The sequence below is a fragment of the Rhineura floridana genome, chromosome 17 (assembly GCF_030035675.1).
Source record: "Rhineura floridana isolate rRhiFlo1 chromosome 17, rRhiFlo1.hap2, whole genome shotgun sequence".
Lineage (NCBI taxonomy): Eukaryota > Metazoa > Chordata > Lepidosauria > Squamata > Rhineuridae > Rhineura > Rhineura floridana.
Genome location: NC_084496.1, coordinates 28,621,351 through 28,647,196, shown reverse-complemented (window position 1 = coordinate 28,647,196; position 25,846 = coordinate 28,621,351). Strand labels below are relative to the sequence as shown.

Genomic DNA, 25,846 nt, shown 5'->3' with positions numbered 1-25,846 from the left:
GGGGATGGCCGTAGCTCAGATGTAGCGCATCAGCTCCAGTTCAGTCGCCATCAACTCCAGTTAGGACTGAGAATGTCCAACCTCAAACCCTAGAGAGGCTTGCTTGCTTTATAAATGAACACTGCAATTCTCAGAAAGCACTTGCTCAGAAAATTGCAACATGGTCCCAGCTCCAGGGATAGCAAAACCCAGTAACAGACCTGCATGTCTCTGCTCTCCTTTACTGAGGTAAAAGTGGTGGTCTGAATCTTACTCTGGAGTCCCAGGGACCCTGGTTCAAGTCCTGCTGTGGATCCGATTTCTTAGTTTGTACAGGTTTCCTCATTTAGAGTGCAATTCAGTGCATGGTTACTCCAAAGCATCCCCCGCTAGTTTAATGGAGCTTTCTCCTAGGTAAGCATGCACGGAATTGCAGCTTGCACATCCGTTTTTCCATACTAGGGGGCAGCGAGTGGCTTGGAAATATCCAACTCTCTCGCCTCCATCTCTCCCACTGCTGCTAGGAGTCATCACAAAACGGTCTGTGGGGCTGCATAATGGTGCAATATGTGTGGGGGAGATGCCTTGTGCACACTTGGCTTCTTCCTAGTCTTTTTCTCTCTCTGCCTCTGGGGTGTTGTTGAGCTCAGAACAGGCTTTTAAGGCCAAGACACCCCCTTTTGTGTGTGTGTGTCTGCATGTACGCACGTGCACTTTCAGAGTGCCAAAGAAATGTTTCACCAAGGTCAAGCAGATGTCCAAGACTCCTTAAAGTAGATGCACTGTCACAGGTACCCACGGTCCATGTACTCCTGGCTAGAATCCCAACAGTCGTGCCTTTCATAGGAAACTGATTTAGACCAGTCACTGTTTGTCTGTCTAGCCTAATATTGTCCATTCAGACTGGCAGCAGCTTTCCAGACTCTCATACAAAGAAGCATTTCAACATACCTGCTACTTCATTGCTATAAGAAAACTAGGAGTTTCTCCTTGCAAAGCCCATGCTCTACCACTGAGCTACAGTCTACTTCCTGTCACTTAGGAATCTACTTTACTTATACCAGGTCAAACTATTTCTCCATTTAGCCCAGCATTGTTGACTCTGACTGGCAGTGGCTTTCCAGGATTTAATTCAGAGAAGTCATTCCCGTCTCCTGTCTGAGCCTCTCAACTGGAGAGGGAAGAAATTGGGACCTTATGCATGCAAAGCAAGTATTGTACCATTGAGCGATGGTTTTTTTTCTTGTTAAAATACACACACATACAAACTCATAACCAATCAGACAAAGCTCCATCTGTCAAGCTCAGCATTCTGTTTCCAACAGCAGACAGATGTATCTGGAAGCTCACGAGTCAGGAGCAAAGGTGGCAGCACCCCATGCCTTTTGCCTGCTCCCAGAATTTAGTACACATAAAGGTTCCATTTAGCTGTTGTGGCTAACAGCTTTGGACAACCAGCTGTGACCCCCTAGGCTGAACTCCCATCAGCCCCAGGCAGTAGTCCAAAACATCTGGAAGGCACCAGGTTGGCAAAGGCTGATCTAGATGACGCTGTCAGATTCCAGCGCCCATCATTCTGACCCAGAGACAATGGGAGATGGAGTCCTTTGGAAGGCCACAGGCTCCCCAGTCATGCTTTAACAATAACCTCAACTCTTCCACCTTGGAGAGGGGCTGTAGCTCTGTGGGCAAAGCACCTGCTTGTGTGTAGAAGGCCCACAGTCAGTCACGGACATCCCCACACCTGCTACGTATTCCTAAGTGAGAAACAAGATTTAACAATATCAGCCTTGTAGTGTTTATGCACTTGGGGAAATGCAGCAGCTCTATACAAACACTGTGCACGGTCACTTAGCAACTATGTCTTGCATTTATGTGTGGTTTTCATTTTTAAGGCATAAAGCACTATTTTTTTTTAAAAGTGCAGCTCAAAAGACGCCGTAAACACAGAGGAGAGAAAGAAGCATCCCATTTTAGTGCTTCTGAACGGGACGTCCACACAAGAGAGGTACAAACCCCTGCAATGGTACCCTGGCAGTCGATACTCCTTACAGGAACCAGTGCAAAACGGGACGTTCACGGTGGTGGCCTCGCTTTAGTGGCGAGCATATGTGCTGCCAAAGCAAGCACAGCCCATGCTGCTACTTGTGAATGTGTATTTATGATAGTTGTAACAGTGCAAACAGTACCCCCTCCATATCCTCCCCTCCCCCAGCTTTTAAAGAGTCTTGTTGCAGCACCCAGACACTAATTCCCAGGGTCTCAGGCTATTGGTCCATCTAGCTCAGTTTTGTCTACACTGACTGGCAGCAGCTCTTCAAGTTTGTCAGACGGGTCTCTCTCAGCCGTACCTGGAGATGGCAAGGATTGAACATGGGACCTTCTACATACAAAGCATGTGCATGTCCCTCCCCAAAACATCTTGAAAGATCTTACTGTCTTAACAAAGGAAAGTAAGGTTTGGCGCATGCTTAGACAAGCCATCCAGTCTCAGGTTAACAAAATCCAGCTGCAATTTTTTTTAAAAAATTATTGGTAATGAGACAAATCTTTCTCTGTCCACCAATCCCCTTGCAAGCAAGAAACAAGCCTAAAACTCAATTGGACTTGGCTGCAATACTTACACAAGGTTATTTCAAGACTAAGGACTGAGTTATGAGTTAAAGAGCTTGACCACAGGAAAAGCCTGGAAACCTATGTGCAAATTACAGTTACGCATAGTGCTTCCCGACTTGACATTTGTAATCAAACATTGAATCTCAGCATATGTAGATTTGGATTGTACACCTCTAAAGAAGACTCCTGGTGCGCTCAGGACACACAAGTACAAAATGCAGTCCAACAGTAGATCTGCCCTGAAACGTCTCAGTATCTTCCACTAACAGTTCGCTCATTAAAAACTGCCACATGCAGCCAATACTGGAAGGTTTTGACAGTGTCAGCTCCCAAGGATTGACTGACTGTATTAATTGTGTGGTGCTGATTTTAAGAGCAACTCATTCTTAGAATTTCAAAATGGATCTACCACGTTATGCATTTAGGTGAGGGATGGGGAGCCAGGGACTCCCCAGAAGTTGGAGTGATCAGGGATGATGACAGTTGTTGTCCTGCAACATCTGGAGGGCCACAGATGTTCCCCATCCCTGATTTTGGTGATTTTACAAATCAAGTTTTAACAGTGACCCATTTATTATAAACTTGTCACTTGTTCTGGCTGGGGTGTGTCTCAGGTTTTTTTTCGTGAGATTTAACTCCGCCTTGATTTTTCCCATTCTTGGATTTGAATTACAAATGGCTTTCTCTGCATGGGTTTTATACTAACTCCCACACGACAGTGTCCATCTGTGCAAGAAGGCATTTTTGCAATGTGGCCTTTTATGCTGTAGGATCAAGTAAGGCTAGTTGGGTATCACCCCTCCCACATCAGTAGCAGTCTGCTTCATTATCTTCTGCATTCCCTGCAGCAGACAGGATATCCTCCAAGAGGGACTGGGGGCTCTTCTCCAGGTGATCGCTGCTTCTGTCTAAAGATCTCTGCAAACCCTCCAGGTCCATCGTCTCTAAAAACAGGATCAGGCACTTTGGATCCTGGGAAATAGTTTTAGCAGAATTGTCTATAAGAAGGGTCAAATCACACAGAGATGCTTCCCCCCTCAGAGTTTCCTCCTTCAGCTGAGCGGCATTGTCCAGCTCTAACCTCCTCTCCTCCAGGCAGCTGTCTTTGCAAATCTTGGATTTCACAGTTAAAAGGATCTCGCATGCTCTCAGTGCTACTGGCCTGTCACAGTCGCGCAGGGCTCCAAAGAGAAACTCAAAGAGTTTCACTCGGCAGAATGCCTGCAGCAATTCAAGACGATGGGCAGGCTGGCTGGCAGATGATGAGTCAGCGGCGTATGGGCATTCGGTGACCCCAAACCGGCCAAACGTTTGGGCAACAAAAACATTGGCCAATTCCAAGCTGGTAACCTTGACTTCCCAGTCCAAGTCTCTGTTCACAGCTTGGATCACTCTGGAAACAAACTGCTCAGGGTCAGCCAGGACATCCGGGTGACCTTCCCGCAGCCAGTCAATGAAGACACCGATCACAGCTCTGCGAGGGAAGCCCTCGGAGTCAGTGGACAAGATTTCCAGCAAACGGGTGCCAACGTTGGCCTTGAGAACAAGAGGAAGAAGAGTGGAATCTGAACGCTGTTTGCAATCTATTCTAGACTTCCTGGTGCCACAGCAGTTAACACCATGCACATTTGTTTTATCCTATACTAATAGCAAACTCATTCTCGTTATATAGCCAAAACAACACCATCCATGCACAAGAGGGAGGTATTGAAAGAACTTCCAAGTTTTGCAGAAATACAGAAAAAAAATTTTTTTGGGGGGGGAGCCCTAAAGGGCGGGGCAGGACCCAAACAGCCCAACGAGGACTGAGCATGCCGAGTGGCCATGGGATGCTGGCTGGCTGATATTTGGAAGGGGGAGAACAGAAAACCAAGAGAAATGGAACGGGAAAAGGGTGTGACTGGCTGGAAGCCGAAAGAGGAGTGCTCCACAGTCTGACATCTCACTGCAGGCTCCCACTTGCTACATTAATAACATACCACCTTTCTTTCAAGGAGCTTAGTGTCATGCATATAGTTCTCTTCCTCCTCGTATCTTCACAACAACCCTGTGAGATAGGCTAGGCGGAGAGATAGCAACTGGCTGCAGACTACCCAGTGAGATTCAAGGCGGAGCAGGGCTTTGAACTTGGGTCCCTCCAGTCCTCGTCTGGCACTCTAGCCAGTACACAACAGTGGCTCTCTACCTCTCTGTGTACTTGCCCCCTGCTGCTGACATATATCAGTGCTTCTCCCAAAAGGCCAACGCGACAGCACAACAGGAAAAGTTCCTGGTGCCATCTCAATGTACAACATCAGAACAAGTTGCCAGCATTCTAGGTATAAGGCTACAATTCTGTACACCGGGGTGGCCAATACTTTTCAGGCAGAGGGCTGTACTAACCCACAGTCAACCCTCCAGGTGCCACGTGCGGCCCAAGTATAGAAGTGTAAAAAAAACCCAAAACCACCCCCTTTAAAAAAAGACAAATGGGGGGAGACCCCAAAAACCTCTTGGAAGACTTGAGGGTGGCTTGTGGGCTAACCACCCGTGCTAAGCACATTTATCCAGGAGGAAATCCCAATGAATTCAGCAGGACGTTCTTCTGGCTAAATATGTGGAGTAGCCTTCCCCAACCTGGTGCCCTCCAGATATCTGGCCTACCACTCCTCTCCAGCACAGCTGTGGCTGATGGAAGATGGAGTCCAGCCATGTCTGGGCAGTCCACAGATTCCCCATCCCTGCTTTTGACAAACCGTGTAAACAGGATGCAGAACCGTGGACTTTCCGATGTTGCTGGACTCCGACTCCCATCAGCCACAGCATGGCTAGTGAGGGATGATGGGAGTTGTGGTCTAACAACATTGGGAAGGCTACAGGTTCCCCACCCTAGCCTTCATCTATCCTGGTCCCAGACTTTCCTTTTTACACAAGCAAACTGAGCCCAGAAACACACAGGTAACCAACACTCTGGTGTGATGTGCTCTGGATTGCTGTACACCACCTTTTGTAGCGGCTGCAATTTCTGAATTGTTTTTTATCATTGTAAGATATTTCTGGGCCTTTGGGAAAAACCCATCCAAAGCGGCCGCACTGTAGTATGCCAGTCTGAACGCGACCGAGGCATGAGGGGGGGAGGCCCCACCAAGCTGCACAGAAAGGCAGGACACAATGTACTCCCACGGAAGGAACTGTACCGCTTTGTTACTCCTGTTGCTGTCCCAGCCAGGCCTCTTCAAGCCAGTGCCGGCAATTAAGGAAAACTGCCCCAAGGCTTCCACAGCGCTGGCTCGCACGTAGCTCTCTGGGTCGTCCAGGAGGCCCTCCGCAAGGGGCAGCACTTCCGAAGGCAGCAGCTCTTGCCAAAACCACTCCTGCCCTGTGGAGATACAAAAGAAAGAAAAGAATGCCAGCGCGCTTTGCCTTATATCCCATAAGCCGCTCTCTGCTGTTAAAACAAAGACCTCACCAGGACAAACGCCAACTAGTTTAGCATTTGCCCTGCATAACTCGTGCCAAGAGCACACAGGCTCCTTGGGAAGGCTCACAGTCTCCAGACTGACCCCCCAGAGCAGATAGTTAAAACTTTCGCTCCAATAAGGTGTTCTGATGGCCACCACTTTAATGGGTTAGGCAAATTCACTCAGGTCCTGCTTGCGGGCTTCCCATGGGGGAATCTGGTAGGCCACTGTGAGAACAAGATGCTGGACTAGAAGGGCCTCCTGTGGCCACCCAGCAGGTCTCTCCTTACGTTCTTATGCAGAAAGCCCCAAACTAGGGGCTATAATACACACAGCTGCAAAAACAAATCTTCCCACAAAGCTAAAAGCCACCATCCTAAAGCGTCATTGAATGCAAAGATTAATCTAGCCTTCATCAACCGTCCAAACAGCCGTCCAAATATCTGGAGGGCACCAAGTTGGTGAAGGCTAGATTAAGATATTTAGAGAAATTAACTTAAAAGGCCTAGGAAAATTAAAAGGTCTTTGCCAAGGTAGACACCTCCAAGCTTGCAGGCTTAGGTCATCATGGCTGCTGATAGGCCCCTTCTCCATGATCCTGGATGGGGAGATAAGGCTCTGGCTATTGGTAGACTGTTCCTCCATGACGCCATCTCTGCACTCACCTCTCAGATGCTTCATCACTTGCGTGAGATACTCCACGGCAGAATCACGTACTTCCCAGCTAGGGCTGCAGATGCGTTTCTGCAAGACAGGCAACATCTCTGCCAGAAAACGCAGGGAGGGAAGAGGGACAGTCACAGACAGAACTATTCCTGCTTATAAAGCAACATTAAGTTTACAATGCTGTACACATTCTGAGTTAAGTCCCACTGAATTTCATGAGGCTTCCTTCCAAGTACTGATTGGATTGCCCTGCAAGAGACGATCCAGTCAGTACCTTGACGGGAAGGCCAGCAGAAGTCCCCAAGTCACACGGAGCTACCTGAAAGAAGATCACCAGAATACTTAGCATTTATTACAGTGCATTCCCTGCATTTCCAGTGTCAAGGCGGTGAGTGCCGCTGCTTATGTAGCCAAAACAGCATCACCCATGCAGAAGAGGGAGGTATCATCAGATGTGGGGGAACCTTGAAGTTCACAGAAATACAAAAAATCTTTAGGGAGGAAAACCTAAGAGAGGCAGGAGCTACAAAAACAGCCCAACAAGGACTGACCATGCTCAGTGGGTACAGAATGCTGATGGACTGTTTGGGGGGGGGGTGGAGACAGGGAAGAGGAATGGAGTGGAGGGCCAGGAAGCCTGAACAGGGAGCACTCCATGCTGCAACATTTGTTGCAGGTCCCAATTGTTCATTATAGTGCATTTCGAGGGTGCTGCACACACACTATCCTTACAGCAGCCCTTAAAAGGTAGGCCAGAATTACTGCCCCCATTTTGCAGATGGGGTAGGAGTGGGGAATGCTGAGTCTGAGAGAGTAGTGGCTTGTCCCAAGGCTATCTGTTTTATTTATGACTGAAGTGAGAGTTGAGCTGAGGATTTTCCAGCTCACAGTTGATGCTCTTGGCCTTGATACACCTTTATGAAAATGCGGATTATAAATATGTAAATAAAAAAATGAAAGTAATGCTAGGCTGCTCATATCCCTCTCTCATTTTCAGAGTACTGAATAATCTTTGCATTTATCTTGGCAACAACCCTGCAGGGTAGGTTACGGTTGTTCCTATTGCACAGAGAAGGATGGAGGCTGAGAAAGAGAGACCACAGTACGTATGGGATTTGAACCCAGCTTCCCTGCATCTAAGCCCTGCCTTCTAAGCAACTGATTCATACGTCTATGTGCACCCAGGCCAGAAAACTAAAGCACGCCCTACACACTTACGATTTCCATCTGCTGTCCACAAACAAGACAAAGTAAATTGCTTCAGTCTCAATACGGTGATGGATTGTGCCTTGCAAAATTCAGAGGTGGACAGAAGCCAGATGAAAATCTATTGGCAGATGGGCAGCGCCAGAGGCAAAACGTAAACTTTACCTTTGTACAATAGGCTAATTCCTACACACACTCGTACATCCCTCTCTATCCTCCATCCAGACAAGCAAGAGACCTATTCAAGGACACATTCTGGCTAGGCAAAACACTCAAGCACGGTCTGGGGAGAATGCTGAGGGCCAGAAAGACAGGCTTGGAGGGCTGCATTTGGCCCTTGGGCCCAAGGGTCCCCACCCCTGCTACAAGTGTTAGCTAATTTAACTATTGCTAGCTGTGATATTATTTGTATCAGCTGCAAGCTCACCCGTTTACCTCTAAGGAACGGTTTGTGCCGCTGGAAGTCAGTGGCGGAGCCAGATGGTTCCAAGGTGCTCAGCAGCCACCTCAGCGTTGCTTGGAACGCCTTCTTCAAAACCTAAAAGGGAGGGAAAGAGAGGATCCTGGGTGTCTGGAAGAAACTCCTCCTTGACCTGTTGATGAAGGCGAAATAATTGGCCTCTGCAGGATGACCAACATTCTGGTGCTTCCACACCGGCTTCTCCCCAAATTGCTCCTTTTGCAATCAAGAACTGGGAGCTGCCGGCACTTGGAGGACTCCCTGTCAACAGAATGGAGGTTCCCTCTTTCAGGCTGGGGACACCCAGTCAGGACGGAGCCTTTAATCCCAAACCAGAAGCTTGTAAACACCCCTTAACAAATGAGTGAGGAAGTTGCATGATGATTTACTCCTCGATTCTACTGGCTCCACCACAGCCCCCCAAATCCAGAGGGGTAGCCTTGTCTGTCTCTCATGCTGGTGGCTCTGATCTAGGGTTTCCCAAACAGCACAACTAGGTGGGGCGCAGCTCTGTCCGGGCTGCAGTCCCTTTTGAGAACCGGCTTTCGAACTAGTGCTCTAAAAAGACTAGAGCCAGAAATGCCAGGGAAGCACATTTCAAGTAAGCATTAGAAGAACCTTCCTCAGGGCTGTTTGGCAGCGGATCAGAGACTGCCTCTTGAGCAGCGGGCTTTCCTGGGCTGGAGATACTTCAACACAGGCTGGATAGCCATCTGTCACAGATGCTGTAGTTGCGCTGTGCATGGCAGATCCTGCATTGAAACAGGGACTAGACTAGATGGCCTCCACGGCACCTTCCAAACCAAGCAGTAACGGATGCCATGAACACAGGAGAGAAAGGAGCATCCGATTTTAGTGCTTCTGAGCCAAGACGTCCACATGAGAGAGGTACAACCCGCTGCAATGGTACCCTGGCAGCCGATACTCCTTACAGGAACCAGTGCAAAATGGGACGTTCATGGTGGTGGCCTCATGTGAGTGGTGAGCATGGGGCTGTCCTAAGAGAGCAAGGTGCCTGCCTGCCTACAGCAGCCAACTATTACTGCATGGGAGACTAGCCTCCAACATCATTCTCCCTATAAACACGATTGCTGCTTACCCAGTATTTCATACTTACAGTGGGGCTGGTATCTGGGCTCTTTAAGTACACGAGAAGAACGTCAAAGATTTGTTCCATGGCTTCATCACAAACTGAAGCTAAAACACAATGAGAAGAACAATGGGAATTATAATCAGGAACTAAACAGAGCTCCCAGACTCACTATGTCGTTAGAAATATGAGTATCTGTGTCTAATTTAATAGGAAAATGGTTCGGGCGGGGTAGGGCGGCGTTTCTAGAATTCTGCCCATCAAAATGCAACTCATTTTGCAACCTGAAAACCCAGGTCCTCAGAGGGGAGATCTCAAGATTGCAGTGACCTCACTGGCAAAAGGAAGAATGACATTTTCACCATATATATAAGTATATACACAGTAGTTTGAGTACTGCTAAAAAAAAGTTATTTATGGCATTTCTGTTCCATCTTTTGCATGCATGCTTGGGATCACACCCGCACACACAGAAAAAGCCTCAAGATGCCTTACAATTAAAAACAAAAAGCAGCAGATATCAAACAGCAGCTGAAATGATAATACCAACATTTAGACTCTCAGATGAGAGCAGAAGATTTCAAACGGAGAAGCAGTCAGACATTGCCTGGCTTCTAAAGCAAGGGAGGGGAATCTCAGCCCCAAAGAATGAATGTGGCTCTGCAGGCTTCCCCATCTGGCCCTCGGCACTCTTCCCAGGCCACGCCCCCTCCTCGAGTGCTTTTGCCTGGGTGGAACGTGTCCTTCGCATACGATAATGCCTTTTGCTCCCCAGGACAGAGGATGGACTGAAGTGGACTGAGGATGTTTCCATGGCCGGAATGTTGCCTGCTGTTCAAAAGGCAGGAGTCACATCTGTTACCCTACCCAATTTTGCCCCTCACCACATCCACTGCTGACATGCAGCCCACGGGAGGTGGCCCCGGAGGAAATGCAGCTCTCAGGGTAGAAAAGGTGCTCCATCTCTAGTCTGAGAAAGGACAACAACGCACCAGGCAGACTTGCCTAGAAAGGGTGTTTTGTAATTTGGGCACCCCCACACCCAGCTGCCACCCACGTGACCTCAGAAGTTGGGGCCATCCAGAGAAGGGCTTCTGATGAAGACCTTCGTTGATGGGCAGAGTGATCTGTTTAGAGGCAGACCACAGCCTCGAGGGAAACCAACCATCCACAGACTGCCCGTGTTGTGTGCTGTAAGCTAACAAGCACCACGGATGGGACCCTGCCAGGGTGTTTCTTGCACTGGTGCGATTACCCTGGAATGCACAGAGAAGACCGAAATCACAAGGGAGGGGGAAGCTACTTACTCGCCCACAGAGAGAGTGCCCCAAGGAGGCTGAGGGCCGCCCGCTGAACTCTGAAGCAGCCAATCAGGGTTTTGCTGATTGTGGCTCCCAGGGAGGAGACCGGAATGGCAAGACCAGCACAGAACTGTAGCATGATCACCACAGAGTGAAGCAAAGGCTGCTGAGGAAATTCCACTGGCAAGGAGGCCTGGTAAAGAAAGGGATACATGAAGTCCCCACACATGTTTCACTTCTATGTAAACCACCTTGAACATTTCTACTGAGCAAACAGTGAGAGGCTTCCTGTCAGAGCACTGCTCTTGAAATCACCTTTAACTTTGCCTGAAGGGCAGGGCCTGGCCAGTCACAGGCCCTGCTTGTGAATATCAGAGCTCCTTTCTGCTCTGAAGTCTGCTGGATCCATTTCTGACTTCCCTGGGTTGGTAAATGTGACCTCTGGAATTTGTTCCCTGCTAATGAGAGATTTCTGTGGAGTCTAAAGCCTGGCTAGAATAAACCATGTGCTACCCTGGGATGAGGAGCATGTGGCGCTCCAGATGTTGTTGGAGTTTCATCCCTGACCGCTGGCCATGCTGGCTGGGGCTGATGGGAGATGGTCCAACAACAGCCGGAAGGGTCACAGGTTCATTACCCCTGTCTTTGCATCTTCCAGACCTCCTAGTTCATCCCCATAACTCATAGGTGGGCAACGAGGGGCAACTTGGAGAGGGGGGGGAAGGTGTGAACAGAGAGAGGTGTGCACATGTGTGTGAATGAATATAGGGTGTGTGTGTGTATTTTTGTGTACTTGCAGAGGTGTGTCTGTGTGTATGTGAACAGATAGAGGGCTGTACATGTGCATGAGAGAGAGAGGTGTGCCACTCACTTTTTGGTTTGCCTCTGCCCATTGCCACTTGTATGTGGCCCCTGACCAAAGCAGTCCTCAGTCCCCAAAAGGTTGCCTGTCCTTTCTTGCCATAACTAGAAGCAGCAGAATAAAGTTATGCAAAATATAATGTAAAGAAGTGATGACACAGCCTTCCAATATTATGCAAATTTAAGCCTAATTCAGCCTAATTTGCTTGATAATCTTGTGTGTGTGTGTGTGTGTGTGTATTTTAAAACATGTAGAGTGCGTATGGCTCTAGGGGTGCCCCATGTGCCACTAGGAAAACTTCCCCACTCTGGATCCTTTCCTTCTCTGATCTTACCAAGTGCTGGATCTCTTCAAGGTGAGCCAGTGTCTGACATAGCAGACTGATGCATGAAGCCCTGGAGGACAGAAGGGACTCCACGGAGGCAGCCCCAGGAGAGGGCCCAGCCAGAAAACCTGCAAGTAGATGAGAAGGGCGGGGGCAGGACATGCTTCTCTGAAATGGATGGCCAGAGCAGCCTTCCTCTCCGTGGTGCCCTCCAGACATTCTGGACTACAACTCCCATCTGCTTTAGTCAGAGCCGCCTGGCTGGGGTTGATGGGAGTTGTAGTCCAAACCATCTGGACGGTACCATGGTGAAAAAGCCTGGGCAAACATATGCAAAGGGGATGAAAAGTCGCTTCCCCTCCATCTGGAAGGGGAGGAATCCACCTAGGACATTCCAGCAAGGATTCTTGCCATTTTGATCTGAGACCCCACCAAGTATTTCAGCCCTGCGCTTCTCTTCCCTCCTCCCATCCCATCTAACGCACACGGACACCTCCTTTTGAGATGGCATCGCAACTCTGCAACGTACCTGGGGATTCTAAGGAGTGAGAAGCGGCTCTAAAGACACAGCCCATTGGCTGGAGCAAAATATTCAGACCTTGCATCTGGATTGCCTGTGGGCTTTAACAGGAGAGGGGGCAGGTTACGTCTCTCTTGCATCCTCAAAAATAGAACACCCCCATGGTTTTCATGAATGTTACACTTTATTTTGAATACCAGTGCACTCACAAAAGCAACAGAACAGCCTTCCCCAGCCCGGTGCCCTCCAGATGCTTTTGAGTGCAACTCCCATCAGCCCCATTTATAATTACAATTTGTCAGAGGAGAGACGATGGAAGGGCAGGAAGGCCAGAGGAACAAGCAAGAACACAGCTCACCTGTCCTTGCAGGGCAGTCCTACGAGTACATTAAATCCCACTGATTTCAATGGGGCTCCCTGTTGGGAGACTGGCTACCAGCTTATGAGCCTGGCAGACACTCCAGCCTAGTATTTCCTCTATGATTTTTTGAAATGGTTTCAGATTGGTTCCCTTTGCAAGGAGGCCTGATGGAAAATGCGTCTGAAGGAGTTAAGTTGACATCTCAGCTGAGATGATGTTTCAAGCCATATGCAGAGGACATGGCCTTTTGCAATGCAAACCCAACCAGCCATCAGCACAACTGAGGCCTCATCTGCAAAGTGAGCCCAGAAAGAGAGCAGGCTGGTATGCCCTCCTGTGCGCACCTCCTCTTATGCTTTCCCTTCATGTGGGTGTATGTTATGTGCCTGTGTTCGGTTTAGTTGTAGTTAGACTTCACCAGCTAATTCCCCCAAACTAAAAAAATGCATATTGTTAGCTATACCCCACTGAGATTAATAGATCTGTATTGTTGCTGAGCTATTTCCCCACTGCAACAATGTCCAATTTTAAAGACCTGTGTGAGCGTAAGTTACTGGATAAATCTGCCAAGGCCACTATCTAAAGATCCTCATTCACAAGACTCCTAGAACGTGCATACGTGAAACACGTGCCCACTGAAGCAGCTTGCTAACATTGCTCCCTAAGAAATGCAAGTAGAGTTGAAGCCTTAGACTTGGTGCAGTTGGGGGTGAAAACTTGGAGGTTAAGCATGACTTCACAGAAAAGGTGGGCTTGAAGAGGGATGTGTGGCTGTTAAAGCAAAACAAGGTCAACCAAAAACACGTCATTGCTTCGCAGTACGACTCATGCGGCCCCTTAGCCATTTGCCATTTTAAGTTCAAGAGCATACATCCCTACCATGCCTCCAGTTTCAGGAGTCCCAGTGCCAAAGGGCCAGACTGAGTGAGGATGATGTTCTTCAGGGCAAGCGTTACCAGCTTCCAGAGGCTGCATTCGGGGCAGCTAAAGGCAGAAGACCTACAGGAGGGAGAGGTGTGTCAAGGGAGATGCATTAGTGGGAATGTCTCCTTGCATTGAGCGGCATAACTTTGGCCTGTGGAGCCTCTCTGCCAAGACTCTACTTCGTCCTTTCCCATTGGTATGGCTCAAATAAACACCTTCAGGATCCCATTCCGAGTTAGCGCTAAATGAGATGACCAAGTTACTAGCTGGACAGAGCTGACAGAAGCATGCCAGACATATATTATTATTATTAATTATTATTGTTGTTGTTATTGTTGTTGTTATTGTTGTTGTTATTGTTGTTGTTATTGTTGTTATTATTGTTGTTATTATTGTTGCTGTTGTTGTTGTTGTTGTTATTGTTATTATTATTATTATTATTATCCTGCCCTTCCTCCCAGCAGGAGCCCAGGGTGGCAACCTGTGCTGGAAGTTCAGCAATGGTGAACACAGGGGGCTGCCTTATACCAAGTCAGACTACGGGGTCCATCTAGCTCAGCAGGGTCTGTGCCGGGGGGGGAGCGCCTCAGGCCTGGGGGCCACACATGGGGCTCTCCCCAGGCCACGCCCCTCATCAGCCCTACTTCATAACTTCCTTGTCCTCGAGTGCTTTTGCCTGGCTGGGATGTGCGCCCTTGAACTCGGATCAGGCCTCTTGTTTGCCTGGGTGGAAGACAGAGAGGGGTGTGGGCGAGCCTTCATGGAAGCTGGACTCCTGGGCAAAGGTGAAACTGACATGCGTTGCCCTGCCCACTTTTTGCCTCTGGCCCTGCCCACCCCTGGCATGTGACCCAGCCGTTAGTTCACCGCTCCTGGTCTCTACTGACTGGCAGCGGCTCTCCAGGGTTTCAGACAGGGACCTGGAAATGTCAGGGACTGAACCTGGGACCTTCTGTATACAAAGCAAATGCTCCACCACAGATCAACAGCCCTTCTACTTCCCCAACAGCTCCCAGTTGGATTCCAAGACTAACTCAACATATTGGTTTTAACCACTGAGGACCTCAACAGCTTTGAACTAGATCAAAAACGGGAAACTTGTGCCCCTCCAAATGTTGATGGATGACACCTCTCGTCATCCCTGACTGATGGCCATCCTGGCTGGGGCTGATGGGAATTGGGAGTCCATCAACACCTGGAGGACCACGGAGTTCCCCATCCCGCATCTGCCTTCATACGAATGAACACTGCCCTATCAAAGAGACACCTACCTTGCCATACTAAGGAACAGGTCCACCAGCGAGTGTCCGGCTTGGACCGACTCCTCTCTCAGAAGGGATTCAACTGTTTCTGCTATCCGCGACCAAAGTATTTCAGTCCATGCATCTTGGTTATGCTCAAACAACGTTGTTAGCAGTTTCAAGGAATGTTTGACACGGACGGCAGAGTGGGATTTAAGGGATTCTTCGACACGAGCTACTATCATCCGAGCGCAGGCTGGCCAATCGCAGTCCTTCGAGCTAAGGAGGCGAGATGGTTCAGATTGCACGGAGAAGATGAGCACGCAAGCAAGAAGCCGATTGGCTCCTGAAGCAATGAATAGGCTACGGTCTCCCTGAAGAGTGAAAATCACGTCTAGGGATCCTGGTTTTAAAAGGGAGAGAGAAACAAGGATGCTGAATAATTTTGTGATAAAGCACGCTGTCCACATTTGGGGTGGGAACCAAATGCTCTTATCCAATGTTTTAATTTGTGTGACTGCTGTCTAACTACACATTTTGTGAAGATGCTTTTATTCTGCTTTGTCACTGTGGTAGATGACAAAGGAGAAGAAGTTACAGACAGTGCCATTCAACAAACATTTGCTTAGTAACATTTTAAGTCATCTCGTACTTCCTTCAGTATCTCTCATCACTATTTCTATTAAGGTGTGGGTAACATGCACATTTAAATCTAATCAGTTAAAAGGCAAGTGATTTAATTACCAAGTAGCCACTGCCAATGCAGTAGGTCTTCAAATCTGAACTGTAAATTCCTATCATCAAATAGGGCCTTGGATGCTATATGTGGAAGGTGGAATTGAAGTACAACAAAATGAGCAGGACCTGCAACAAAATGTTGCAGCATAGAGTGGTCCCTGCTTGAGATCTTGGTTATTCCATTCCCCCCCCGAAGTTTTCAGGCCCCCCAAATACAACACTTAGCCAGCATTCTGTAGCCATGAAGCACATTCAGTCCTCATTGGGCTGTTTTGGGAGTTTCCCCCCCTTAGGTTTTTTTTACGTATTAAAAATGTACTTCTATAAATATTGGTCTCCCCTCAAGCCTGCTGATATTTCCCTCTTGCATGTGAGGGTGGTGCTGTTTGGGCTACATAAGCAATGGCACTCACAGCATGAACATTGGAAAGAGAGTGACGACAAAAGAGGGAAACAGGAGGTTCCATCTGCTCAGCAACATCACCCCAATGGCCAGCAAGCTCCATAACTCAGCCATAAGGGACAGCAGGCATCACAGACACGTGTCAATTGGGAAAGTGTCACCCAAGCAAGGCCCAGAAAATAAAGAGTTGTGCATCACTAGGTCTAAAACAAAGGTCCATTTCTTTCTTTCCCTAAACTGAGATTGTAGTTACAAGTCATTCTTCTGCTCTGGAATCACAAGGTTGATGACTTCTTTATATAGGGCCGTCAGCGTGCATGGTGCTTTACAAGAGTACAAAAGGAAAGTACGTGCAGTCAATTCAGCTACGTGGACTTGAGCTAAATTACAGTAGGGCACAGAGGAGGAACCTGTAGCCCTCCAGGTGTTATCTGACTTCAGATGCAAGGAGCCCTAGCAAGCTTGAAAGGCTGACACACAGGGGAGGGCCAGGATCTCTTCGTGATCGTCCCAGGGCATGGAACAATGGGCTCAAGTTGCAGGAAGCCAGATTTCAACTGAACATCAGGAAAAACTTCCTAACTGTTAGAGCACTCCTACAATGGAACCAATGACCTAGGGAGGTGGTGGGCTCTCCAACGCTGGAGGTGTTCCAGAGGCAGCTGGACAGCCACCTGTTGGATATGCTTTAAGTGGCATTCCTGCCTCAAGCAAGGGGTTGGACTTGATGGCCTTATAGGCCCCTTCCAACTCTACTATTCTATGATTCTAAGTTTGGACGATGGTCAAGAATTATGGGAGTTGTAGTCCAACAACATCTGGAGGGCCACACGGGTTTCCCACCCCCGCAGTAGGTTTTGGGAACTTGAAGACTGTTAACAGGAGTCACAGGACAGGACAGCTATGGGTTTTTAGGTTTGCTTTTTTTCATTTTAGGAAGTCTCATTGCCTTCCTTTAAGGGAAAATCATCGTTCAGTAGCAGAGCAACTGATTCACCCTCAGAAGGTCCCAGCTTCAAATCCCCAGAATCTCAGGGCAAGGCTGAGAAAGCCCCTGTCTGAAACCTTCAAGGGCTACTGCCAGTCAGTCTAGAATAGAGAATACTGAGCTACATGGACCAATGGTCTGGCTCAGCATTGTCCACTTCCTAGGTTTTTCTGTGTCTCAACAGCAGACCCAGGCACGTTGTGTACAAATTTCAGTAGGAAAAGCATCCAAGGCATATTCACCTGAGTTGCACAAGAACTGGAAAGCACTGAAATGCTGCAGCATACTGTGAACACCCTGTACCCATCCACTCCGGATGGACATGTCTTCCCACAATGCACTGCTGAGAGGGCCTGCTTCTCCAAAGGCGCCAAACACCACTTCCCTCTGCTGAAGGGAAAACAGAAATATCACCAAGGATTACATTTCTAGAGCTGCCTCATCACACGGAGAGTCTCCGTTTGACCTAATGCTCACAGCTACACAAAACACAGGCAAGGCTGGAACAGAGACAGCTACATCTTGGTTTCCCCTGAGCCATGTTACACACCTGGATTTTCAGCTCTTGTTTTTATTTTTTAAAAATAAGCCTGAAACCCTTTTGCTTAAGACAGGGCGAACCTCCAGAGATTACTAGATTCCAAGTCCCATCAAGTGGGACCACTGACCATGCTGGCTAGGGCCGACAGGAAGTGGAATCCGACACGTGGAGGGCCACACGTTCCCCATCCATATGTAACAAAAAGCCTGCAAATGGGACTTGCCCAGCTGCTCAGTAAGTAATTGATGTGACTTTCAGTGCTCTGGCCAGCAGCAAAGAAACATTGGTTCATTCAGCCCAGTATTGTCCACGCTCTCAAGGGTTTCGAACAGGGGATATTACCAGCCGTACCCAGAGACAGCAGAGACTGGCCATGGGCCTTCCAAGGCATACAAAGCAGGTGCTTCATCCACCGAGCAACAGCCCCTCTCCAAGTGGGAGATTTGAGGCTACCATTAAAGCAGGACTGCGGAATCTGTGGCCTCCAGATGTTGCTGGACTCCAACTCCCACTGTACCCGTCCACTGGCCATGTTGGCTGAGGCTGATGAGAGTTGGAGTCGAACAACATCTAAACGGTCATAGAGAGCCATCCCTGCATTAAACAGTGAGACTTTAACATTTCTATGCATATATTACTATATTTTCTACATCAGGCACAAAAATCCCCTGGGCCACCTTGGCAAAAGAACTGGCCATGAAAAAGACTTAGCACTTACTTTCAAACTGAATTTAATGTTCAAAATTTGTTAACATGCAGACCTGCAACAAAGTGTTGCAGTGTGTTCTCACTTCCTAACATGGGGGGGGGTCACTAATCTTTTTTGGCTAGTACTCACATTTGTAAACTAAAACGATTCTGGGCACCACACACACCACAACCTATCCTATCGACTACAATAAAGCGCTTCTTTCAAGCCTTATTTCAGCAAGGGAGGGGACCCTCTGGCTACTGCCCTCTGCCAGTGTATGTGCACCGACAGGCACCTCGTTGGTGACCTATGTCCTAACCAGAGTGCTCCTGCTCAAAGTTGCAGCCAGCCTCTCTCTTGGGCACCCCAACCTTTCTGTTGTTTTTCTTGTCCAATGGATATTAAACATTCCATGGCTATTGAGCATGCTCAGTCCTCATTGGGCTGGGATGTTCTCTTTAACATTTGTACTTCGGCAAATCTGGAGTTCCCCCATGAGTATCAATACCTCCCTTTTGTTCCTCAATGGCCCCATTTTAGCTCCAATCCGTTTGGCACTCACTACCCGAATCTGCTACTAGATCTTGACATCCCACAGCCTCTTTGCAACCATAAAGTCTAGAAACTTCTATGTCTGTATTTCATACGAAAGCTGAGAATCTTACTGTGCCAAATGTCCATTTCCACACTGAGAATCCTGAAATACATGCAACCTTTGATTGTATCGATTATTAGTCCTGTTTTGTCTTTTTATGTGGTTAATTTGTCTTTTGATTATTGTTGCATTTAAGTTAGCTTTTTACTTGCTCATTCAGATCAACTCCTCAAAAACTGGGAATGCATTTAGTTAAGTAATTAAAAAAACCTCTAGTTACATCCAGCAATCAACTAACACTGCACTTTAAAGAAATGTCTGTTAGCAACAGCCACCGCAATTTGATCACATGCAAGTGTGCTAGAGGAAGCTTCATTTCCACAGCCTACAGATGTCTCCAGTGTTGCAAGGATACAAGCAATAGTACCCAACTTGAAACTTTACTGACCTGCAGGTGCTGGAAACTGCTTTCAGAGGCAGCAAATATCCCGGTGAGCCTCAGGACAAAGGAAAGTATGGTAGGATTTGGTTCCTCTTCTCTGAGCACTGCAAGGATGAGCTCTGTCAAACATGGATTTTCCTGTAACAGCAGCAGGCTGGATCCTGGAAGGGGGCAGGGACAAGCCATCAGGAAATTATGGCGGCTCTGTCCAGATGCCTAGCTACAAGGCAGAACTTTTGCATTACAAGCCTATGCATGTCTACTCAAAATTAAGTCCTATGGACACAGGAAGCAGCCTTATACCAAGTGAGGCCACAGGTCCATCTCGCTCCATATTGTCGACACTGACTGGCAGTAACTTTCCAGGGCCTCAGGCAGGCCCTTCCTGCAATTGCAGCCTCAACTTGCCTTTCCTGCAATTGCAGCCTCAACTTGCCTTTCCTGCAATTGCAGCCTCAACCTATTGAGAGATTTGGCATGTCCTGAAAATGGGTGTAAATGCAACATTGCACCCAGGATGTCCCATCCTAATCTGGAAGCCCCCAAATGTCTATTATCTGGAGACAGGAGAGGTGTCAATAAGATACCACCTGCAGATCAATATGGTACAACCTACATCAGACAACACTCCCCCCCCCCAATCAAGGCACAAGTTTCTTCCTCTCTATGATACACAACACTGAAAAAAGCCCGGGGGTGGGAAGGACAGGGAGAAACAATTTTTAAAAACTGGGCAGAAGTTTTACAGGCATCTGGAGAAACCAACCCCAAAAATCAGCCCAGCTGCCCTGATTATATGTTTAGAAAAAGGCAGAATATAAATATCAGAAAATTGTGGTTGCAGATGAGGGGCAGTGAGTTCATGACAGAGGTGAGATTCAAACCAGAGACTTCCCGATTCATAGCTCAGTCCCTTAACCACTATGCTACATCAGCTTTTTTTTCTCAGTCTATTTTCTTTCCCTAATAAATTGGCTGGACTTTCAGATTAACAGCACGTTGATAAGGGTAAAGGGAAGCACAAAGACAGATAAAATGATAGGCCTATCTTGTGAAATACTGTTATTTATTTTTAAAGGAAGAATATAGCAGTCCTCTGTTAATTTTAAAAAATCCCACTAGCCATAGTAGGAAGCCTATCGCATTTATGTTTGCTTAATCCGGGTGTGTGTGGCAACTAGTATGGTTCAGCTGTGGCCTACTAGTTCATGATACATTTCTTCAGTGGCCTCCATTGCTAAATGGAGCTCCAGTTCAAAAGCATACATTCACATAGAAACATTCTGTTCATGTGAGCCTCAAAGGTCATCTAGCCTATCCCTCCACTGATGCAGGATGTGTGTTGCAATGGCATCTCTATTAGTGGTCATCCAGACTTTGCTTAACCATCTTTAAAGATGGAGAGTTCACAGCCTTCTGAGTGATGCTGTCTGTTCTACAATCAAGCAGCTGACACCCTTGGGAAGCACCTCCTAACATTTAAAACAAAAACCCCTTTCTTGTCATTTCAACCAGTTGGTTCAGGTCCTGCCCTCTAACTTGCTCTATCATTTGCATCAGGCTTCCCCGACCGGGTGCCCTCCCTACATTTCATTTTTTTTTTTTTTCAATAATTTTTATTCAGATTTTCATAAAACATACAAGACAAAATCATAAAACATTCAAAGACAAAAAAAAAAACAAAATCAAAAATAGTTAAACAAAAAGAAAAAAAGAAAAAAAAAACAAAAATAAAAAATAAAGAGTAAAATATTGGCTTCCCATTTGTCAAAGATCAAATCAGTTATAAGTCTATAATATATAGCAATCCTGTCTCTTAAGTCATATTATAAAATCACTTTCCTCCAGTAGTTATCTTACTTAATCATCAAATCTCATAAACATTACTTTATTCTTTCCACAAAAAGTCAAAGAGAGGTTTCAATTCTTTAAGAAATATATCTATCAATTTTTTTTTCCAGATAAGCATATCGATTAATCCATCTCATTACTAATTATGATAATCTTATTGTCATAACCATAGTCAAAATAAACATTTCAATTAATCCATCACATCAGAATCTGTTAGGTTCAGTAATTTCAGTAGCCATTGTTCTATTATCTCTATTAGTTCCATTTTCCATCTTCCATCTTCAGTAGTCTTGTTAAGTCCAGTAATTTCAATATCCAATCTTCCATTATCAGTATTCCATAATAATCTTGCTGTCAAAGCCATAGTCATATAGTAAGAGTCTGATGGGAATTACCTCTATCCCAAATATTTTCTTGCCATCCATTCTGAATAGGTTGCTGAAATACTGCTGTAAAATCATGTCTCTGTTCTTTTTTTCAAAATACACTGGGTCATCTCTTAAAAGTTTTTCCATTGTCACATGGCTGCAGTTAATTCCATAGATTTTCTCTATATTGGGCTCCATCACATCATTCCAGTTCAGAAGATAATCCATGCCATTGATAACTTTATCTCTAGAATCTTCATTAATTTCTTCAGAGATAACATTGAGTTCCAAACAATAGATTTTATTTCTAAAATCCATAGACTCCAAATCTTGTTCCTGTTCCACGTTTGTTCCAATCTCCGGGATCTCCTCTCTCACAGGGACCCCTATTCCAGTCTCCAGGGTCTCCTCTCTCACAGGGACCCCTGTTCCAATCTCCGGGGTCTCCTCTCTCACAGGGACCCCTTCCAGGGTCACCTCTCTCACAGGGACCCTTATATCTTTAATCTCCTGCTTCATTTTACTCAATTCAATTTTCGTTATCTCAATCTCATCCATTATTTTCTGAAACATAGTTATTTCCAGATTCTCAGCCACTTTCTTAATTGCCATTTTAAAAGAAAAATATAGGAAAACCACTTCTTATTTCAGCAACAATTGGGTTAATACTCCAAACTTGGTGACATCACAGTATAAACAGAGCAGACAGCCTTATCTCTCCAATAGTTAAGTAAACAAAATGCAGTTCCCAGGATCGAAACAATTAATGGCAATCGTCAAGAAACAGATTCGTCAAAATAAAATAGACCAAAAAGAGAGTAGTCTCAAAACAGTATAATATTTTTCAAAATAAAAATCTGGAATAGAAATCCCTCTTCTGTGTGTATCTTTAGAATGCAAATCCAGGACAGCTTTTTGCAACAAAAACAGAGATAAGCTATTAATTAGTGCGTAGCAGAGAGAAGTTATGGCTCCCCAGTGAGATGTCAAAAACCGATCAATCTGGCAAATCTCTTTTAAACAGCAACAATTTAAGTCAAGTAAAAGAAAAATATAGAAAGAAGGGTGCTTGCCTGTTAGTGCGTTCTCTCTTAGAAGATAAGATGAACGTTCGCTTTAACAGATAGAGCTTGCTGTTGAAAATCCGTCCCACCTTCGTCGGCTGGACCTCGTCCCATAAATTAATGAGATCTGGTCGTCCCAACAAAAATAGGCTTTGAGGTTAATCTCTTCGTTTCTCCCTACCCGGGAGAAGTTTAATCAGTCAAAAAAAAAAGAAAAAACTGACTGATATATCTGAATAAGCTTCTTTTGAGGCAGGAGCCCGTCTCAAAAGCAGGCACAGGCTAAGTCACCCTTCCCGGAAGTCCCGCCCTCCCTACATTTCAGACTACAGCATCCATCGTCCCCGACTGTGGGGCTGATGGGAATTGGAGTCCAACAACATCTGGCCGGGGTGTCACAACAGGCAGAGGAAGGTTGATTTGTGCATTTGTCCTTCAGATATCACCTCTCTACAGTCTCTTTGCCAGGCTAAGTATTTGAAATTCTTTTCCTCCTTTATTCATTTATTTATTTCCACTATTTACAGACCACTTAACACCAACAGCATAGGCCCCAGACGAGGAAACCTGTAGCCCTCCGGCTTCCATAAGCCGCAGCCAGAGTAGCTGATGATCAGGGATTATAATGGGATTTGGAGGGCATGCACCTCGATTCCTGTCATTGGACATGGCCTCAAGGCCGCTGATCACCTTTTTCAAGGGGTGGGTTCCCTTCCACACACCTATGAGGAGCCTTAAAAAAAAAGAAGCTAAAAGTGTAACTCACCAGCGTTAATCAGAGACTTAAACCAATCCAGCAGCTTTTCCAAACAAGTGTCATCCGAAAGGGGGTGTCTTGGGTCAGCCAGAACCGTAGATACGGAAGGCAGAAGTTGGGAACACTTTACATCCATGGTGGCTTTGGCTTTGTCTGTTGTTGTTTTTCCTCATGAAAAGAAGGCAGAACCTGCAGCACCGGAATAATTTGTTTTCTGGAGAGAAAACTAAACAGGAACATGGGGTCCTGCATTTAACTCAAACAGCCCAACAGTACTCAGGTAATAGCAGGGCAGTGGGTTTCACCCACTTACACTGTAATCAGCCCCCAAAGCTACTTTTTTTGAAGGCTATGGGGGGCAGGAGAACAACTTGACTAAAATTGGGGAGCATCGAGCGTGGGAGGATGTCAACGATTCCATTAAGACTCCCTCCTTTCCTGCTCCATAAGTCAAGCATTACTACTCACTCTTGCACCCACTTCCTCAGGAGTAAGTGTACTTAGCCTCTCCTCTAGTAAATGCACATCACGCAGCCACTTAATAATGTAACTTAAAGCCCGACCTTATCAGTGTTCACTCAGAAATAAGCGTCCCCGATTTCCACAGAACTTCCTCCCAAATAGCTTATGCCCCTGTTATTGCTGCTTCACGCGGGAATAAGCCCCATTAGTCGCAGGGGGGCAGAGAGCAAATATGCAAACTATGAGCGCTGCAGCCCTGCGCGCCCTTCACTGGAAAGGGAAGCACGAAACTTTCCAGCTCCTGTTGGAGCGGGTTGCGCTGGCCCCTTCCGGGTTTTTAAGGAGTATCTGCAACATAAGCACCCTACCTGCCCAGGTTTCCCTTCCAAGTACTACTGAGCATGCTCAGTTCACTTTAAGAACTGAGCATGCTCAGCGGGCGCAACCGAAGCCCCCTCCTCTTTCCTTGCCAGTAGTCGGCGTGCGTTTCTCCGGCCCAGGCTAGGTCCAGATTGGGTGCGAGAGGCGCAGCGAATGGATAATGCAAAGAATACGCGACGGCTGCCGCAGACGAAAACCCGTCGGAGGAAAATATTTACAGAAAGATAGCTCCAACCTGGCGCCCTTCTTCAGATGTTTGGACTACAACTCCCATCAGCCTCAACATCAATATCCTAATGGGAGCACAGCTGTGCTTGCTAGGGCTGATGGGAATTGCAGTCCAAATCATCTGGAAGGACCAGGTTGGGGCAGATCTCTCTCTGTCTCTCTCTCTCTCTCTCTCTCTGTCTCTCTGAGCACGTTGATCTTTACCAGATGTTCAGCACTTCTGGGATAATTCCTCCAAATTTTTCCTTAAGGCAAGGATGGCACATGCTCAATGTCTCGTTATGCATCTCTAGCCGGGGTGTCCTGTTGGTCTGTCTGTGCAGCAAAACCGACAAAGAGCCTTGAGGCACCTTAAAGATTAACAAATGTGTTATTATAGCATAATGTGCCCTTTGCTTGCAGTCCGCTTCCTCAGATGCGTAAAGTATCATCCTCAGGTGCACGAGGGCATGGTTTTAAGGGGTGGAGGGAGAACTGCATGCGGGGGGAGAGCGCGGAGGGCGATGAAATGCAAGCAGAACAGGGAGCGCACCTTTGGCTGAATCTACTGTGCTTGCTGTGATTTTTTTTCTTGTGTTTCTTAATTTTATATGCAATTTTTATACTGTATGTTGATAGTAAAGAGGATGTTTTGTGCAGTTATGAATTGTATTTCATGGATTGTGGGTTTTTCTGTATCTGTTGTTTTAAGATGTTGAAAGTCGCTTAGAGATTTGTTCCAATACAAACGGTATGTAAGCAAAACATAGCCCGAGGTAGCTTCCCGGGGAATTGTAATTTACCAAACTGCGTCAGGTCCCCTTTGAAATCTCAGGCTACTTGCCTGGGAAACGAGTGAGTTTCATCCACTGCATTTGAGACTTGTTGTTGTTGTTATGTGCCTTCAAGTTAATTTCGACTCATGGCGACCCTATGAATCAGCGACCTCCAACAGCATCTGTCATGAACCACCCTGTTCAGATCTTGTGAGTTCAGGTCTGTGGCTTCCTTTATGGAGTCAATCCATCTCTTGTTTGGCCTTCCCCCTTTTCTACTCCCTGCTGTTTTTCCCAGCAGTATTGTCTTTTCTAGTGAATCATGTCTTCTCATGATGTGTCCAAAATATGATAACCTCAGTTTCATCATTTTAGCTTCTAGTGATAGTTCAGGTTTAATTTGTTCTTACACCCAATTATTTGTCTTTTTCGCAGTCCATGTTATGCGCTAAGCTCTCCTCCAACACTACATTTCAAATGAGTTGATTTTTTTCTCTTATCCGCTTTTTTCATTGTCCATATCATCGGGAATACCATGGTCTGAATGATCCTGACTTTGGTGTCCAGGGATACATCTTTGCATTTGAGGAC

The 25,846-nt window shown here is 46.7% G+C and overlaps 1 protein-coding gene across 3 annotated transcripts; it reads right to left on the bottom strand.

The window, feature by feature from the left end:
• Positions 1–1,225: 1,225 nt before the first annotated feature.
• On the bottom strand, positions 1,226–24,459 carry BRAT1 (BRCA1 associated ATM activator 1). Of its 3 annotated transcripts, none has more exons than XM_061600324.1 (14): positions 24,260–24,459; positions 23,439–23,618; positions 19,396–19,550; positions 17,363–17,510; positions 15,022–15,394; positions 13,706–13,825; positions 12,475–12,566; positions 11,955–12,073; positions 10,765–10,951; positions 9,485–9,564; positions 8,343–8,445; positions 6,701–6,799; positions 5,772–5,953; positions 1,227–4,131 (listed from the first exon to the last, which is right to left on the bottom strand). In XM_061600324.1, the coding sequence occupies exons 2-14, from the start codon at positions 23,563–23,565 to the stop codon at positions 3,403–3,405; spliced, it is 2,514 nt and encodes an 837-aa protein (XP_061456308.1). In that variant the 5' UTR covers positions 23,566–23,618; positions 24,260–24,459; the 3' UTR covers positions 1,227–3,402. The 3 variants fall into 3 exon arrangements, with proteins under 3 accessions (XP_061456310.1, XP_061456308.1, XP_061456309.1); XM_061600325.1 differs by lacking the exon at positions 24,260–24,459 and adding an exon at positions 23,993–24,246; XM_061600326.1 differs by lacking the exon at positions 24,260–24,459 and having other exon boundaries at positions 1,226–4,131; positions 17,363–17,507; positions 23,439–24,247.
• Positions 24,460–25,846: the final 1,387 nt, after the last annotated feature.

Excerpts from the sequence above, each read along its gene's own strand:
- BRAT1 (XM_061600324.1), bottom strand. The coding sequence starts at position 23,565 with ATGGATGTAAAGTGTTCCCAACTTCTGCCTTCCGTATCTACGGTTCTG. Across the intron at positions 10,952-11,954 it reads TTGAAGAGATCCAGCACTTG|GCCTCCTTGCCAGTGGAATT; the intron begins GTAAGATCAGAG and ends TTTCTTTACCAG. Across the intron at positions 8,446-9,484 it reads GCCCAGATACCAGCCCCACT|GTTTTGAAGAAGGCGTTCCA; the intron begins GTAAGTATGAAA and ends CCTCCCTTTTAG.